The following is a 16,004-nucleotide window of genomic DNA, read 5'->3' on the forward strand; positions in this document are numbered from 1 at the left end:
GCCAGGGCACGTCCCTCAGGGCACGGCGGGGACGCTCTGCAGGGGCCGCGGGCCCTCGTCCAGCCTGTCCCCGCCGGGCCGCTTGGGGTACACGGCGCTGGCCATCTTGAAGAACTCGTCCGCAGCATCCAGGGCGATCAGGCGGTCCTGCCAAAGAAGGGTGGGGAAAATGAGTGTTTTGTGATTGGCTTTTCGCAAACATTCCAATGAATATTGTATGTGTTGTGTCAGAAAGTGATGCTGTATTAATTCTCTTAAGTAGTGTGTTAAATATAGTTTTAGGTTATAACGAAATGTTAAAATAGAAACTATGCTACATAGGATGGTTTTTTTAAAGAAAGGTCTCACAGTGAGATAGCAGCCACAGGACACCTGAATCTTTCAGAGATAGAGAATTTATTGCCCCATTATCAGAAAAAATGAACTTCTTCCTGCCTCAAAGGCACCATTAAGATTAAGAGGAAGAAGCTGACACTGACCAGACAATCCTGTGTTTGAATGGAATTAATGCATCATGTATGAGGTGTATGAATATGCAACAGGTTATTGCTTTTAAGGGTTAATCCTCTGTTAGCATGGGCCCTTTTTCAGGCTCGTGCTGCCCAGTAAAAGGTACCTGGATGTCCATAACTCTTTGTTTCTATTGTCTCGTATTGTCCTAATCCAAATTGTCCAAATTATTATTACTCTAATTGTATCACTATTTTTATAACCATTTTATTACTACAAGTGATTGGCATTTTTCACAAAGCGGGATTGTGGTCACTCTGGGTTGTTCCAGGCACGTCCCTGCCCAGGGCCCTGACGGAAAAGCAAACAAACTCCACAACTTTTGTGGAAGTTGTAAAGCCAGTATGTTTATTCCAGCGCTGGACACATGTGGGGATCGCTCCCCTCAAAAGGACATGTGTACCTCTGGGAACTCCAGATTCCTTTTTATCTCCCTTACTGATCCATATGCATGAATTTCACAACAGGTTCATAAATATTCATTTTACTTACTTCGTGTTATACTTGCAGCTAGGGTTTTTTTCAATCAGAAAATACAGGAAGAACTCCTGGGTCATCCTGCCCTGCTTCCCACAGCAGCCTCACTGTCTGTTTCAGAGTTCCAGGGGCCCTTCCTTATCTCTGTCCTTTGGCTGAAGCAGTTTCTTCAAGCATTGTTTTTTTGTGAGAACAGGCAGTCAGACCAAACAGCTATGTTTGCAAGCTACAGACTTCATTCAAAGATGTAGATTACACCTAAATCAAAACGGATTTCTACTCTGGAAAATTTCCACTCTGTCTCAGCCCTCCCTCCACAGCTGCTCTCAGGCATTCGGTCTCATCTTTTCACAGAACCACAAGGTTGGAAGAGACCTTCAGGATCATCGAGTCCAACCCAGCCCCAACACCTCAACCAAACCCTGGCACCCAGTGCCACATCCAGGCTTTGTTAAACACATCCAGGGATGGGGACTGTACCACCTCCCAGGCAGGCCACTCCAGAACTTTATCACTCTTTCCATGAAAAACTTTTTCCTAATATCCAATCTATATTTCCCTTGGTGCAGCTTAAGACTGAGTCCTCTGGTTCTGTCAGTTCCTGGAGAAAGAGACCAACCGCACCTAACTACAACCACCTTTTAGGAAGTTGTAGAGTGATAAGGTCACCCCTGAGTCTCCTTTTCTCCAGGCTGAACACCCCCAGCTCCCTCCTCACAGGGCTTGTGTTCCAAGCTCCTCTCCAGCCTCCTTGCCTCCTCTGGATGCACTCCAGCATCTCACCATCCTTTTCCCACCTCGTGTACAGGATGCAGGAGCATCCAGCTGCAGGGAACTTGCAGAGGGGTGTGGAACTCATGGTGCTGCAGCACTGGTATTTCTGAGGAAACTGAACACCAAGCTCCAAGTGCAACATCTGAGGGGATCACCCCAGATGCCACCACGTATCTGAGCATCCCCTGGCTCACCTGCTCACTTCCCCTCACGTGAGCTCCCTGCAGAGCTGGATGGTGGGGGAAGGTGTGCTCAGAGAACTCACCACCACGAAGAGGTAGCGCTCAGAAAGCTCCCAGCTGGTGGGGAAGATGTTGGTCTCCTCCGAGAGCTTTAACAAGATGTCCCGGGCTTTGCTCATGTTCTGAGAGTCGCTGATGATGCTGAGTTTGGTCACTGACAAGAGGGAATCTGCTTCCTTCTGGAAACCTGGGAAAGAGATGTTACAGAAACATGAGAGCAGGGTCATCCCTGAGCCCTTCAGGCTCTTGGAAGGTTCCTCATCCCTAGTTCCTAAAACAAACCAGCACCCCCCCCTCAGGCAGGCTGTGGGACAGGTATAAACTTGCTGGGGAAAATAAATCACAAAAGTAGTCACAGCGAGTTCATTGCTGGTTTTCCTGAGAAAAGGAGTGTGAACATGCACAGTCCAGGATGCTGATTCAGCTCTTCCATGCTCCTGATGCTACCAGAGCTTTCAGGGCTGCTGGGGCTCCCTAAATCAGTTAACAGGGATTAAACCTGTGGCAGTGATGAGGACCAGGCTAATTGTTCCTGTAGCAGTCAGCATCTATTACAGGAAGGGTATCCAGGGGAGGAAAGCTGGAGGAGAGCAAGTGCAGGGGTCTTCAAATGCAATGGCTCCCATTAACTCTTTGTTCAGCTCCAGGGGGCTGGTGGTGATTCATCTCACATGAAAACAGTTATGGGGTGAGAGTGGTGGGCTTTTGCTTAAAGCAGAGGCCTAGATAACAGAACATAGCAGGTTTCACATCTGGTTGCTCATTTAGCTTCACTAAGGCCAAATGATCCCTGCCCTCAAGCTTCCCCAGCCTTTGCAGAACATCTCTGGAATCAATGTGGGTGTGACAGAGATGTGGGAGAGCCTCTGTCAGCCTGCAGTGAGAGATGGAAGGATGCCAAGTGATCCCTCCCAAGCTTGGCCTGCTGTGAGCACCTGGGTGGAGATGAGGGTTGACACCTGGTTCTGGATTTATGATGTTCCTCCCACCCAAATGCCAGAATAGCAGGTAGGGCAGGAGTGGCTGAGATACCCATCTCTGGCTCCCATTGAGGGTATCCCAGAATAGATTCACTCATCCTCCTCTCAGCAGCCACCACCCACCTCCAGAGCATGATGGAAGTCACCCAGCTGATGTGCTGGCACGTCCTAAGTGTCACATGCTGTGTGCCAGGCAGTTGGGAAAAGCCCGTCACACCCACCACCAGCACTTGGAAACAGCAGTAGGAGGGTTCCTGTGGAGCAATTCCACTTGGTGAAAGAATATTTCAAACCCACTTGGGAGCAAATGAGGTGAGTGGCTTGGCTCTGATCAGCTGCCATTGGCTAAGGAAACGAAATAGATGTATCTGTGTTCCCATCTGAAAGGAATATTCATGCCTTCCTGCTTATCTTGTTTGGAAAAAGCCGGGGTGAACTCCCACTGCAAGGTTTCCACAAGGAAGCTTGAAATGGATGACTGTGCATGTTATTATGGGCTTGGAAGGTGATCATGGCTCATGGGCTTTTGATGTGCCTGCAGACACGGTGTCCCTGTCCCCTCCCCGCCTGGGGAGCCTCAGGTACCATGTGGGACACCTGAGGGCATCGCTCAGCAACCTCCTTTTGCTTCCCTCCTCTCCAGCTTGATTTTGTGGAGCTGTTCCCATCCTCAGCCATGGTGGCATCTGGCAGTCAGTACCACTGCAGTTACATCCCTTTGGCCTCCAGCTTACCTAAATCCTCCAAAATGTGTTTCCACCTGCTCCTCACTTCTTTCCGGGTCTGCCGTAAAGTATAAATGTCATAGTTGAGCTTCTGCCACTCCTGCAAAGCAAAGGGATGAGAGACACTCAGTCATTGGAATCTGCTGCTTTCCAAGGAATTTCAGCTCTGAGGAAGGGAGCCAGAGGTGCAGAGTTGGTGTAGGTACTGAGGTGTGAGGTGGTGGCTGTGAAGGTCCGATGACCAGGCTGCTGCTGCCCCTGGAAGAAATAACACTGACCAACACAGAATATTTAGCTTGACACTTGGCTCAGCATTTCTGTGTCTTCTCTGTTCCAAACTGCTTTCAGTTTCCCTGAAAATCCAGAATTTAGCTCAGGTATTGCTGACAACTGCTCCTCAGTCAGACATGGAGCCCTGTTTGGAATGAACTGGAGCAGGCAGGCGTTCCAAAGTACTAGAAAACAAGAAAACCAGACTTTTTTAAAGATCAGGATATCCTCTTTTGAAAGAGGTGCACACAGATGGATGAGGGCTGAACTGGAGCCATCTGATATGATAACCCTTAGTGGCTGCCAGGTGCTGCAGTTAATGCCTCACTTCACTGCACAGCTGAAATATTGCACTGGACCTCCAGCTTTAGAGCTGGATAATGGGACACTGGGCATGAGGGAAGGCTTTGGGGACATCTACTAAAGTCACAGCAGCACATTTAAACACGAGTCTCATGGTGGCCTTGGCAGTGCTGGCTTAATGGCTGGACTTGATGATCTCAGCTGACTTTTCCAACCTAAATGACTCCATGATTCCCCAGGCATGCACTCCTTTGGAAATGCAAGAAAACCAGGAGCACTTTTCCCAGCTCTTCCTAGCTGAGTTTAATCAATGCACACACTGCAAAGGGTGCATTTTTAGAAGCAGCCCAACAGCAGGGTGACAACATCACCTGATAACTTCCTTCCAGTAACAACCTTAATTAATCTTATTTCTCAGCAGAGGATTACCTAGATGGGCTCCTGAAGAATAAACAGGTGTTAATCTGTGCTGTCACCCTGAGATTTTCCTACAGGCCAGGCTGGGTTCAGAGCAGAAAAACAGCACCCACAGAGGTCAGCTGTGTGTTAGAAATCCCACTGTTTTCTGGTACTTGGTCCAAGAGCTGACTTGATTCCATAAAGATTTGAAGATTTCTTAGCTTTTTTTCCCTGATTGTGGTTGACATGGCACAACAGCAGAGATTTAAAGCCAAGCCTGTTTTCCTGCTGATCAGCACTAGCTGCAGGAAGCCCTGGAGATTACACTTTGGAAAAAGCAGCCAGCGGGGTTAAGGCAGTGGTGACTCCAGGTCAGGAGAGCAGGGGAACCAGCTCTGCCACAGCCACTCACTCCCAGAAAACAAAATCCCCTTCCAGAGGCACATTTCCCTCTCTCCTGGAGTGGCACTTGAGCCCAGCTTTGCTGTTTGCCCAGGAAAGCACCTGGCTGCCAGCACAAGGCACCGGGACAGCCTTTCACCAGAGGAATGAGTCAGGGGCAAGACTCTCCTCTCCCAGCTCAGAGCTGGGAACTGAGCTGCTCTGGGTGGAAAAGAAAAGAGGGGGGTTGTTATGTTAAAGCTTTGTGGGAAGTTTATTGAAAACTGGAGATTTTTTAGAAAGAGGCTGAAAAGCTGCACGATGCCTTGGTCCCCGCTGGCAGGGGCTCCTTGGAAACGTCTCAGCCCTCTCGTGACCTCCTGGCACAGGCAGAAAGGAGAGGGAGCCAGTCTGGGCATGCTGGTGGGGAATAGCTCTGTGTCTCTGCCCTCCCACAGAGGAAAAACAAGGCCTCTAGTGCAGACAATCCCTCCAGACAGCCACTGTGATCCCAGGCCTGCTTCACACTGTGGGATTAGGGAGCTGGGCCACTGGGAAAGATGCTCCTCTCACAAAATGTGGCCTCCTGGCAGCCAGCAGCAGCTTGAGGGCCATGGGGATTTACCCTGTGGTAGGAGCCAGACTCCTCTCTAAGCATGGAGAGCAGTGCTTATCATGCAGGGAAGCTGCTCCTGATTTTCTCTGGATTAACAGCAGCGTGTTTTCCCTTGTCTATTTTTGTTTTAAAGGAATCTAGGTTATGGCTTTCTTGTACATCACAGTGTCTGAGCTGTGTTATGGAAGTGAATATGGTGAATGTTCAGTCCCAGGGGACCTCTGACAGTGCCCTGTTGATGGATAGTTTGGGGAGTGTGCAAAAGAATGATTTTGATGCTTAAATCACAAAATGATGCTTAACTGTGGTGCCTGGGCGGGACCTCTTGTTCTGGTGGGATTTATTTTGCCTGGGCATGAAGCTGCATCTGTTTATCTTTCTGTAGAGAAAACTGGGAGGAGGATGCTCCCAGCCATGGAAAAAGACCCAGAGAAGCAGAGATTATCAGGATGAGATCGGGCTGAGCTCTCACAGGGACTCGTGCCCTGCTCTCCATCAGTCTCAGAAACCACTGGATCTTCTTGAGAAAGCCCTGAGTGTGTGAGTCAAGAATATCCCAGGAGCAGCAGGGAAACCCTGCTGCCTCCCTTCTCTACATGCTCAGCCCTTCAAATATTTATCTGGAAAACCTCCCCAGACTCTCTAGTGTGAAACACTAAAGCTGCAAATGCCAAATGACATGGAATAAGCCAGGCTGGTACATAACTCAGAGCTCTGGGAAAAAATGTGCCAAGAGAACAGGCAACACTGTCCAGCTTCTCATCCCTGATCATATGAAAGTTTCCTAATTACTAGGGAGCTTTCTTCACGCTGCCAGAACAATCCTCTACCAAATCCATTGCCTTTATTCTCTTAAAAGCAATTGAGGTCACTGTTCTGTTCAAGAGTTATTTTAGAAATGAGGTCAAAACAGAGTTATCAGGGAAAGACTGCAGAATATCAGTGCAGGCAGGTACCAGGGATGCTCCTGCTCTGGCTCCACTGGAAGCAGCTGAACAAACATAAAACACAAATATAAACTACAGACTGACATCTCAGAAGAAGCTTAAATTGGATTCAATTTAAAAGAAGCATGCAGACATTAAGAGGGTTGGGTTTGGGCTCCCCAGCCAGCATCCCCAGCCCTGGATAAATCCCATCACCTCTCTGTGCCCCAATAACAGCTGGTCACAATTCTGACCTTCTCTGTGACCTGTTTAGAAAAGAATAATCCTGTAGGAGAGCAGGAGGAGAAAGAAAAATGGGCCTTGCCAGCTCATTAATGGGCTTTTCAGGGGGGTCATGCCAGTGTTGCTCTGCCAGCCAGGCCCCTGGCAGGGATGCAGGCTGAGGAACTGCCTTTGCTATGGGGTTTATGATCCCACCTTTCCCTAGGGAATAAGCCAAGAGAAGAGAGAAACACTGCATTTACAGCAAGCCATGAGAACAGGGGGTTTTCCTCAGTCACCATGCAAAATGCCACCTTTAGTTTCTGTTCCCAAAGCTGGGGCACAGCTGCCCTGGCTCCTTCTCTGAAGCCAGGATTGGTGCACAGCTCCCTGCCCACAGCTGGGTAACTCCACACACCCCAGCAGAGGCCATGGAGAAACCAGGGCCACTCCAGAGGGGATTTCATGGAGGGGATTCTGCACCGCACACTCATTAGCCCAGCAACAGCCCCAGTGCAGCCCCTGCTGCTCATCTCACCACCAGATCTCACATTTATTTTCCCCTGCAACAGGCTCCATGAAGCTGCAGAGCCAGACTAGGGGAAAAAACCTCCCATTTTTCCAATATTTGAAACATGATCCCAATCTTCAAAAGCTGTGATGACAGCTCTGATCTTCAAAGGCTGCATCTGCTTGACCAGCCCCTCAGCAATGGCTTTCCTGGTTTTCCCTGTGCAAGCTAAGGACACACTGAGTTTGGGCTGGAGCTGCCAGCAGGGACAGGAGGAAGACACAGCTCCACATGGATCAGGTGTGGGTGCTGCTCCATGGTGGGGACAAAGAACTGACCCCAAGGGAGGGCACCAATGCTGCCAGGATGGTGCCATGCAGATCAGGAACACATAATGGACAGCAGCCTGCTCTTTGGGATCCTTCCAAAGGCCTATGCTGGGAAATCCCTGAGACACAGGTGGGGAATGGCAAAGCACACAGTGAGTGCCCTGCACACCAGGATTTCTTTGTTAAAGGAAGGAGCAGAAATGCAGCAAGTTCTCCTTTCAGTCAGTTTTAACCACAGGAAGTAACCATGGTTTTGTAACACTTGGGCACCACACAAAGAAACTGCTCCTCCATCCTCAGTCCTGCAGCATCCACAGGCTCTCCCTGGGCATTTGGGGAGCAGAGCAGCCCCCCAAGCAGATGCTGGCTTTTGCAGCCCAGTGCTGTTCTGCAATCAGACTTTTTTCTCTCTCTCTGAGCTGAAGTCTCATTAGGAGGGGAGGGCACTGCAATCTGGCCTAGTTTTAAAATGCTTGCTGGAGTAAGGAGAGATTCTGGCACCAGGGGTCAAGTGCAGGAGTGCTGGCTTTGCTGTCCCAGCCCCTCCCTGTCCTGGCACCCAGCAAGGGCCTGCTGGGCTTCCCTGTGTGCCTCAGTTTCCCAGCTGTGAGAGGGGAGAGCAGAGCTGCTGCCAATCCTGGGCTGCACAGGGCACAGCTCCACATTCAAAGCAAGTGTAAAGTGTGTTGGCTTTCCTCAAAGCTTTCCTCACTGTTGTCCTGATGTTGTGCCCCCCAGGCTTTTTATTGATTGCACTGCATGAAAAAGCAGAGTATGTGGTCCTGCCTTTGCTATGGAGAGGAAGCCCTGTGAGTTTTGGGCTTTCTTTTTCCACAGGGACTGCTCAGAGCTGCTAAAAACCCTGCAGATGCACTGAGGGTAGGATTTAGGGCAGGATTTAGGACAGGCAGGCACACTGGGTTTAGGACATGCAGGAGCACCTTCCTGCTCAGCCATAACTGATGCTCTTCCCAGCCCCCTGAATGAGGGTGACACACAACACTGCTGTGCACCAGTGCAGCCCCCTAAATGGAGCTGTCCTTGCTTCCTTCAGCCCCTTTGGGATGGAGGAAGGTGCCTGGCTTCTCTCAGACAAGCCACACAAGGTTGCAAGGTTGCTCTCTCTCCCAAGAGAGAGCAGCAGTGGGGAGGGAAAAGATCTCCAGTTCCAGCTGTAAAGGTCACATGCCACCATGAAAATGTTGTTACAAAACCATCCATTGTAAACACCATGATTAAATCAAACTCACCAAAAACCAACCCCTTAAGTGGGGATTCTGGCCTGCTGTATACATGCATTCCATTACCTCTTTTAGCTAATCACAACTTGTAATTTTGATTTCTCTGGAGTTTAAGGCTCCTTGTAAAGCTGAGCTGAGACTGTCACAGGAGAAACAGTTACACTCCTGCAGACTCTTGGATGAAGCAGGATCACGTTGAAGTTAAACACGAAGCCTCCAGGCTTCCCTGCAAGCCTTCTGGCACCATGAAAGCAATGAGAGAGGGGAAAAATGTGTCACTGTTTGCTTCAGCCTGCTCCTAATCAGGCCACTGCAATCTCCTTTGCACTGAGTGCCTTAGCAGAGGAAATCAGGGCTGCAGAGCAGCCTTTATGTAACAGCCATGACTTTTCCCTTCCCACTAGAGCCGTGCCAGTTCCCTGCCTCCCGATAATTGCGGCGCATCCCGCCGGAGCAGGACCGAACCCGAGCCCCGGGTGCTGCCAGGGGCCGCCCATGGGAAGGACAAACCAGGGAAGCATCCAACCAAACCCACAGCCTGGGGAGGCAGGGAATGAGGCTGGGCCCCAGAGCTCCCAGCACACCTTGGTGGGTGGTGGTGGGTGCAGGGCATCGTTCCCAAGCGTGTTCTGGCTGCCATGAATGCCTTGGTGTGGTGGTACCAGTTGTTGGTGTCTCTGGCTCTGGACTGAAGGCACTTGAGACAGTAATTCGTGTTCAGACTCAAGTGTTTATTATTTCTTATCAGTAAAACAGTCTCATCACTGTGAGTTCAGCAGCTTTTCATTAGAAGGCACAAAATGGCCAACAATCTCTTGTCACAAGGTCTTTTGAGACTAAATTATCCAATTAAGAACTGATACCTAGATTATTTTCCCTTTTAACCCAATAACTGATCCCAAAGTGCCCACAATGCAGACTTTTCTGCCCAATTACAAAATGCCACCCAAACCCATGGAGGAGGAAGAAGAAGCATGAAGAAGAAACCCAGGACCACACCCTGTGCCCTCCATCTTGCTTCCATCCACAACACCCTAAAAATCCCAACACCTAAATTTCTAACCAAGTGACACACCCACACTACTCTCTATAATCTATTGCACACTTTTGTGGATTCCAGTCTATCTTGAACTCTAGGAAACTTTCTCCATGAATGAGGGTCAAAGCCAGCACTCCCCTGGGGGTCAGAGCACCCCAGAGCAGACAGAGAAATATTCCCAGTGCCCTGGGTTTGCACACCTTGGAAACCTCCCTGGAATCTCCCTGCTTCCTGATATGTGAGAAACAAATGCTTCCTAGCCACTGTAAAGCATCTTCCTCATGTTCTTCCCGCTCCCTGTCACTTTCTTTTCCTTTCTCTGTCTCTTCTATTCCTCCTCTCAGTTTTCTTCCCTGAGAAGTCCATTTGATCCTGGTCTCCAGCTCAAGCCTACCTCGTGTCTTTTCCCACATCCCTGCATGAAGCAGCCCATTACTGACCTCCTGACTTCCTTGGTTTTTAAGTGTCAGCTGCTGTGTTCCCTCACTCCTCCCCAAAAAGCACATAAGCTTTGCTTTGGACTAACCAAAGATGTACAGAAATAGAGATCTCCAAAGGGATGGGGAGTGAGGGGAGAAAAGATTCCAGAGGCAATTTATGCTCAATGGGATCATGCCCTGGGAGGGCACTGAAAGTGTCCAAGGCAAGGAGAACATGGAGATTCTCACCACAGAGGGACATGAACCCAAGGGTACCACGGAGGTGAGAAACACACCACAGCTCAGGGCAGCTCCTCCTGGATCAGGTGCTGGAGATACCCCCGAGCTTCCCAGGATGAGATGGCCACAGAGACATCCACACCAGATGAAGGATAAAATCTGGAGGGTGATGGAACAGGTGGGAGGACCTGGTGCCTACATGAGCCACACTGGGGGACTCTGGGGTCTCCACAGCAGCTGAATTGAAGGAAGGGCATTGACCTGCTGGTGTGAGTCCAGAGGAGCCCACCAAGGTGATCAGAGCAGCTCTGCTGTGAGGAAAGGCTGAGAGAATTGGGATTGTTCAGCCTAAAGAAGAGAAGACGAGGTGACCTAATTGCAGCCTTGCAGTGGCTGAAGGGAATCCTATAGGAAAGATGGGGCAAAACTATTTACAAAAGCCTGGGATGACAGGACAAGGGGGAATGGCTGCAAACTGACAGAGAGTAGGTTTGGACAGGATGGTAGGAAAAATATCCTTTTTGAGAGGGTGGTGAGGAAAGGTGGTGGGCACAGGTTGCCCAGAGAAGACGTGGCTGCCACATCCCTGCAAGTGTCCAAGACCAGGTTGGATGGGGCTTGGAGGAACCTGGGATAATGGAATGTGGCATTCACATTCTCTGAAAAAATCCCTTCGCCCAGGATTTCTCTCCTGGGATGCTGAGAAGCCTCAGAGAAAATGAAAACCATTCTTATCTCATTTGCTTCTCCTGTGTGGAATGTGTTTGGAGATTGCTTACCCACAGGTGATTGTTTCATTGGATTCTGGTGTGAGTGGTTTTGACTCTTTGGCCAATCAGGGCCAAGCTATGTGGGGATTCTGGAAGGAGTCAGGAGTTTTCATTATTAGCTTTTTAGCATTCAGTAAGTGTCCTTTCTGTATTCTTTAGTATAGTTTTATATATATATATCCTTGCTGTATTCTTTAGTATAGTTATAGTATTAGTTAATATAATATAGTATTATAAAGTAATAAATTAGCCTTCTGAGAACATGGGGTCAGATGCATCATCCTGCCTTCTTCAGGACATTCCCAGCAAATACAACAGTGGAAGGTGTCCGTGCCCACAGTAGTGGGTAGGACTGGATGAGCTTTAAGGTCCCTTCCATCCCAAATCCTCCTGTGACTCTGTGGCTCAGCACACCCTGCCCCAGCCCAGCCCTCACCTCCGAGTCCTTGTCCAGCTGGTTCCTGACCACGATCATGTTGTAGAGCACGCGGTCGTCGTCGGCCTCGGTGTGGGTCACGTCGTGGGGGGTGCTCCACAGGTTCTGCTCCTCATCCCGCGCCAGCGTGGCCCCGAACGACGCGTAGGGGTTGTTGTTGCTGCAGGGACACACAGGGGTTCCTGTCACCGCAGGGACACAGGGCCAGGCAGCTCAGCACCGGGCTGACCCCTGCTGCCCACCCAGTGCCCACTGCTGTGCCCTCCCGTCTCCCAGAGAGCAGGGGGAATGGGGGAACAGAGGTTTTTTCTTTTTTTCCTTTTTCCTTTGTTTCCATCCTGAGCAGCCAAGCCATGTGATGCCCACAGGTGCCCCACCCTACAGCTCCCACCTCAGAGCTGCAGCCGAGCTGTGCAACAACAGACAAGCATGGGAAGGATATTCAGCCCCATCTGCTTTGGCAATGGAAATGTCCTCAGCCTTCTAATGAACTCCAGGCTTTATTTGCTTACCAAAGCTGGGCATCATCTTTTGGGAGGGCTGTCCTCACAGAGGTGGGGAGCTTTTCCCTGCACTGGGGCAGTTCTGTGTTTTATGGCTTTATGTTGCTCTGGGGATGTGCAAATTTTTAACAAGGACACTTCTGCCAAGAGAACTTTTAGCTGGGGATTTCCATAAAGCATCTAAGCAAGATGTCCAGCTGCTTCAGCAGAACAATACAAGTGGAGAACTATTTTTGGCCTTATCACCCTCTGGCAATCCCTGCTCGCTTCTTGTCAGAGCAACCCACTGTTTATTTTGTTTACTACCCAAACCCCTTTCCTTTCCCAAGGAACCCATCCAGAGAAACTTCAGGTAACACCGTGGGTCCCACGGCACCAAGCCATAAAAAGATGCTAAGAGGAGCTCCAGCACATAGATGAAATAGGAAAAAAACTAATTCCCATCAGCATTCCAGCAGGAAGGTTAATTAGACTTTCAACAAACCAAAAACCTGAGCAACAGGTAATAAGGGGAAAGATAATCTCTCATTAAAGACAAGCAAACCAAGGTAACTTGGAGGGTGTGGAAGGGCACAACCGTTTTTCAGTGGTGGAGCAGATAGGGAGGGAGCCCTCAGAAGCCAGCTGTGCCATCAGCAGGAGTTCACTCCCACCCTGCCTTCCACAGCTTCTTCCCACTCAGGCATTTATCCCTGTAAGTATGCTTAACATTTGAATTACTTAAAACACAAGCATTTAGCAATAACGCTGCCACACCTGAGCTTTTCTAAGCCACTCCCTCCCTCACAGCTCGCAGGGCACTTCCCAGCACATTCCCATTTCCAAATCACAGCATGGAGCATCCTGTAAGGCAGTGTGCAGGAGTCAGCCAATCCATACTAGCACGGAGAGCTCTGCCAACAGCTCTTCCAAGCAACATTGCAAAGGAAAAAATGGGAGGGAGAAAAGAAGCACGTGAACAGCAGTGGCTGTGCAGGTTAAGGAGTCTCCGTGGGACCAGAAGGGACAGGGAGCATTTCACACTGTGGATTTTATCCAGAAAATGGTGAGAGCACCAATGCTTCATCAACAGATTGCTGCTCCAGGGGGCTTTCAGTTCACACTAAATTTTAGCATTTGGAGCCCAAATGTTTAGTTGATTTTCATCCTGAGTGTACCATCCGAGCCTTCACACATCAAGAGACAACCAAGCAGCCTGGATGCTTTGCAACAGCAGCTCCCAAACCTAAAACTCAGCAAAAAGAGCTGAACCCTCAAGCAATTCATTCACTTTAAACAGCACTGCAGTAAAAACAAAGCCAGCAAGCTATTGCAAGTCCCCCCTATGAAATAAGACCCCGCAGCCCCCGAGAAGGGGCAAGCATTATGCTGTTAGAGACAGCAATTAGGCTGTCTGATTAATTATGCTGGCACACGTGTATAAGAGCAGGTGCCTTTCCAATTCCCAGAATTTACAGAGCGTTTCCTCCTTGGGGCCGGCATTAATTGGATCGCCAGCCCCTTCCTAAAGCCAGGTGCCAGGGGAGGGACACGGGGCAGCAGCAGGAGCCTCCCCGCACGTGTGCCCGGCTCCCGGGAGGTTAATGCCAATTTCCTGGGCCGGAGGCCCCATGCTTGGGATTAGCCGGTCATTATTTAGGTAACTGCTTTACCAGCGCGAAATCAGGGCGTTTGAAGCGGTGTGTGCCCAGCTTGCTGTTACCGATGCAGGGGGCAGCTCCTCCTTAGAGCCGGCTCCGGCTGAGCATCCATCTCCGCCCCGGCATCCCTGAATGGAGCCGGGCTGGAGAGCTGCGGGTGTTCACCTGGAAAAGGGAAGGCTCCAAGGAGACCTTAGAGCCCTTCCAGTGCCTGAAGGGGAGAGTGACTTTTCACCCGGGCAGGTAGTGATAGGACAAGGGGGAACGGTCTTAAACGAAAACAGGAGAGATTTAGATTAGGTGTTAGGAAGAAATTCTTCCCTATGAAGGTCGTGATGCCCTGGCACAGGGGGCCCACAGAAGCTGAGGCTTCCCCATCCCTGGAGGTGTTCCAGGCCAGGTTGGACGGGGCTTGGAGCAGCCTCGGATAGTGGAAGGCGTCGCTACAATGGCAGGGGGTGGGACTGGATGAGCTTTAATGCCCCTTCCATCCTAGTCCGTTCTGGGATTCTGTGAGCCCAGCCTGCAAACAGAGCTCTGCACAACCCAGAGCTGCCGGCAGTGGGACCTGACCCCCGGTCAGGGATGCAGGGCCCCCATTTCGTTCAATGCCTCAGCTCCTCCTTTGAAATCCCACCGCGGAAAGACGAGCGCTGGACCGTCCCTAGGGCCGGGAACCCCGAGGGGATGCGCGGGCAGGGCTCCTGCAGCCCCTGTGGCAGCCGCCCGGGCGGACAGAGAGCGGGCAGCGGCTCCATCCTGCCGGGGAAGATCCCTCCGGAGCCCCGAGCGCTCTGGCAGGGGATGGAGCCCCGCTCCAGCGGCGGTGACAGCGCGGGGAGCGGGCAGGGGACAGCCGGGGAAAGGCTCCGACTGGCCGGGTGGGCGCATCCCCCGCCGGGGAGCCGGGCCGGGTCTCACCTGAGCAAGGGCTCCTTCTCGGGCGGCGCCGCTTCCCCGCCGCAGCAGCCGCAGCAGCCGAGCGATCGCAGCCAGGCCCGCAGCCCCATCGGCGCCGCCGGAGAGCCGGGCAGGGCACGGCAGGGCGGGCCGGCCCCACGGCCGTCCCCTGCCCCCGCCCCGCCGGGGCCGGCCCGGGCTCCGCACCGCCCCCGCTGCCTGCCCTGCCCCGCTCGGCTCGGCTCGGTCCTGCACGGCCCCGCCGGAGCGGCGGCCGCTGCAGCGGCTCAGGGACGGAGCTGCTGCGTCCTTCTGCATCCTCCTTGAACCGCCCTCCCTCATTTTCCTCCTGCGCTCTCCTGCATCATCCTTCTGCACTCCCCTGGATCCCGAAGCTCCCTTCTGCACCCTTCCAAACCCTCGTGTACCCTCCTGTCCTCTGCAGCATCTTTCCCTGCCCTTTTGCATCCTCACACACCCTCCTCCATCCCGCTGTATCCTCCCACACCCTGCTGCACTGTCTCGCACCCTTCTGTGCCCTCCTGCGCCCCCCTCAATGCCATGGTGCATTTGCAGCCTCCGGCTCTCGTGCCCCTACTGGGACAGATTATCACTGCTCATCACAGCATAGCCAGAACCCAAAATTCCCCTTTTCCAACCCTCTGCACCACTACACTTCCAGGCCTGTTCCCACCTGGAACACACAGGGACACAGGGCTGTGATCCTGGGAGCTGCAATGGGAAATTGCAGGAAATTGGGCAGGGAGGGATGGACTCAGGTGTCTCCTGGTATGGGGGCTTTTGAGGACGAAGAGCCTAAAATATTGTTGCCTTCTACTTTTCTTCTTCCTATTGTCAGGAAAATTAATCCAAACACCAGAAGTTTATGTCAAAAAGGAGACAGAGGAATCCTGTAACTTTATTCAAATAAGAGGAGAGGCCATGGGGCATTTTCCCTGGGGTCTCTCAAATTTTTAGAGTATGCAGCCTCCTTTTTATGCTAATTTCCCAGCCACATTTCCCTCTTTCTTTGCCCGTTGGCTGAGGTACTTGAGAGGTACAGACTTCCTGAAATGCCTCATCCCTAAGGCCCCTTCTAACATATACTCCACTTTTCTTTGTGTCTCTGTTCTTTTGCTCTAAATCCAGAC

General features: G+C 51.2%; 1 protein-coding gene across 1 annotated transcript; it reads right to left on the minus strand.

The window, feature by feature from the left end:
* Positions 1-15: 15 nt before the first annotated feature.
* Positions 16-15,002, minus strand: MREG (melanoregulin; the record flags this gene model as incomplete). The annotated part of the gene is made up of 5 exons (XM_084209365.1): positions 14,875-15,002; positions 11,811-11,970; positions 3,718-3,808; positions 2,027-2,190; positions 16-147 (listed from the first exon to the last, which is right to left on the minus strand). The coding sequence occupies exons 1-5, from the start codon at positions 14,961-14,963 to the stop codon at positions 16-18; spliced, it is 636 nt and encodes a 211-aa protein (XP_084065491.1). The 5' UTR covers positions 14,964-15,002.
* Positions 15,003-16,004: the final 1,002 nt, after the last annotated feature.

This window comes from Fringilla coelebs (genome assembly GCF_963513975.1).
Source record: "Fringilla coelebs genome assembly, chromosome: 7".
Lineage (NCBI taxonomy): Eukaryota > Metazoa > Chordata > Aves > Passeriformes > Fringillidae > Fringilla > Fringilla coelebs.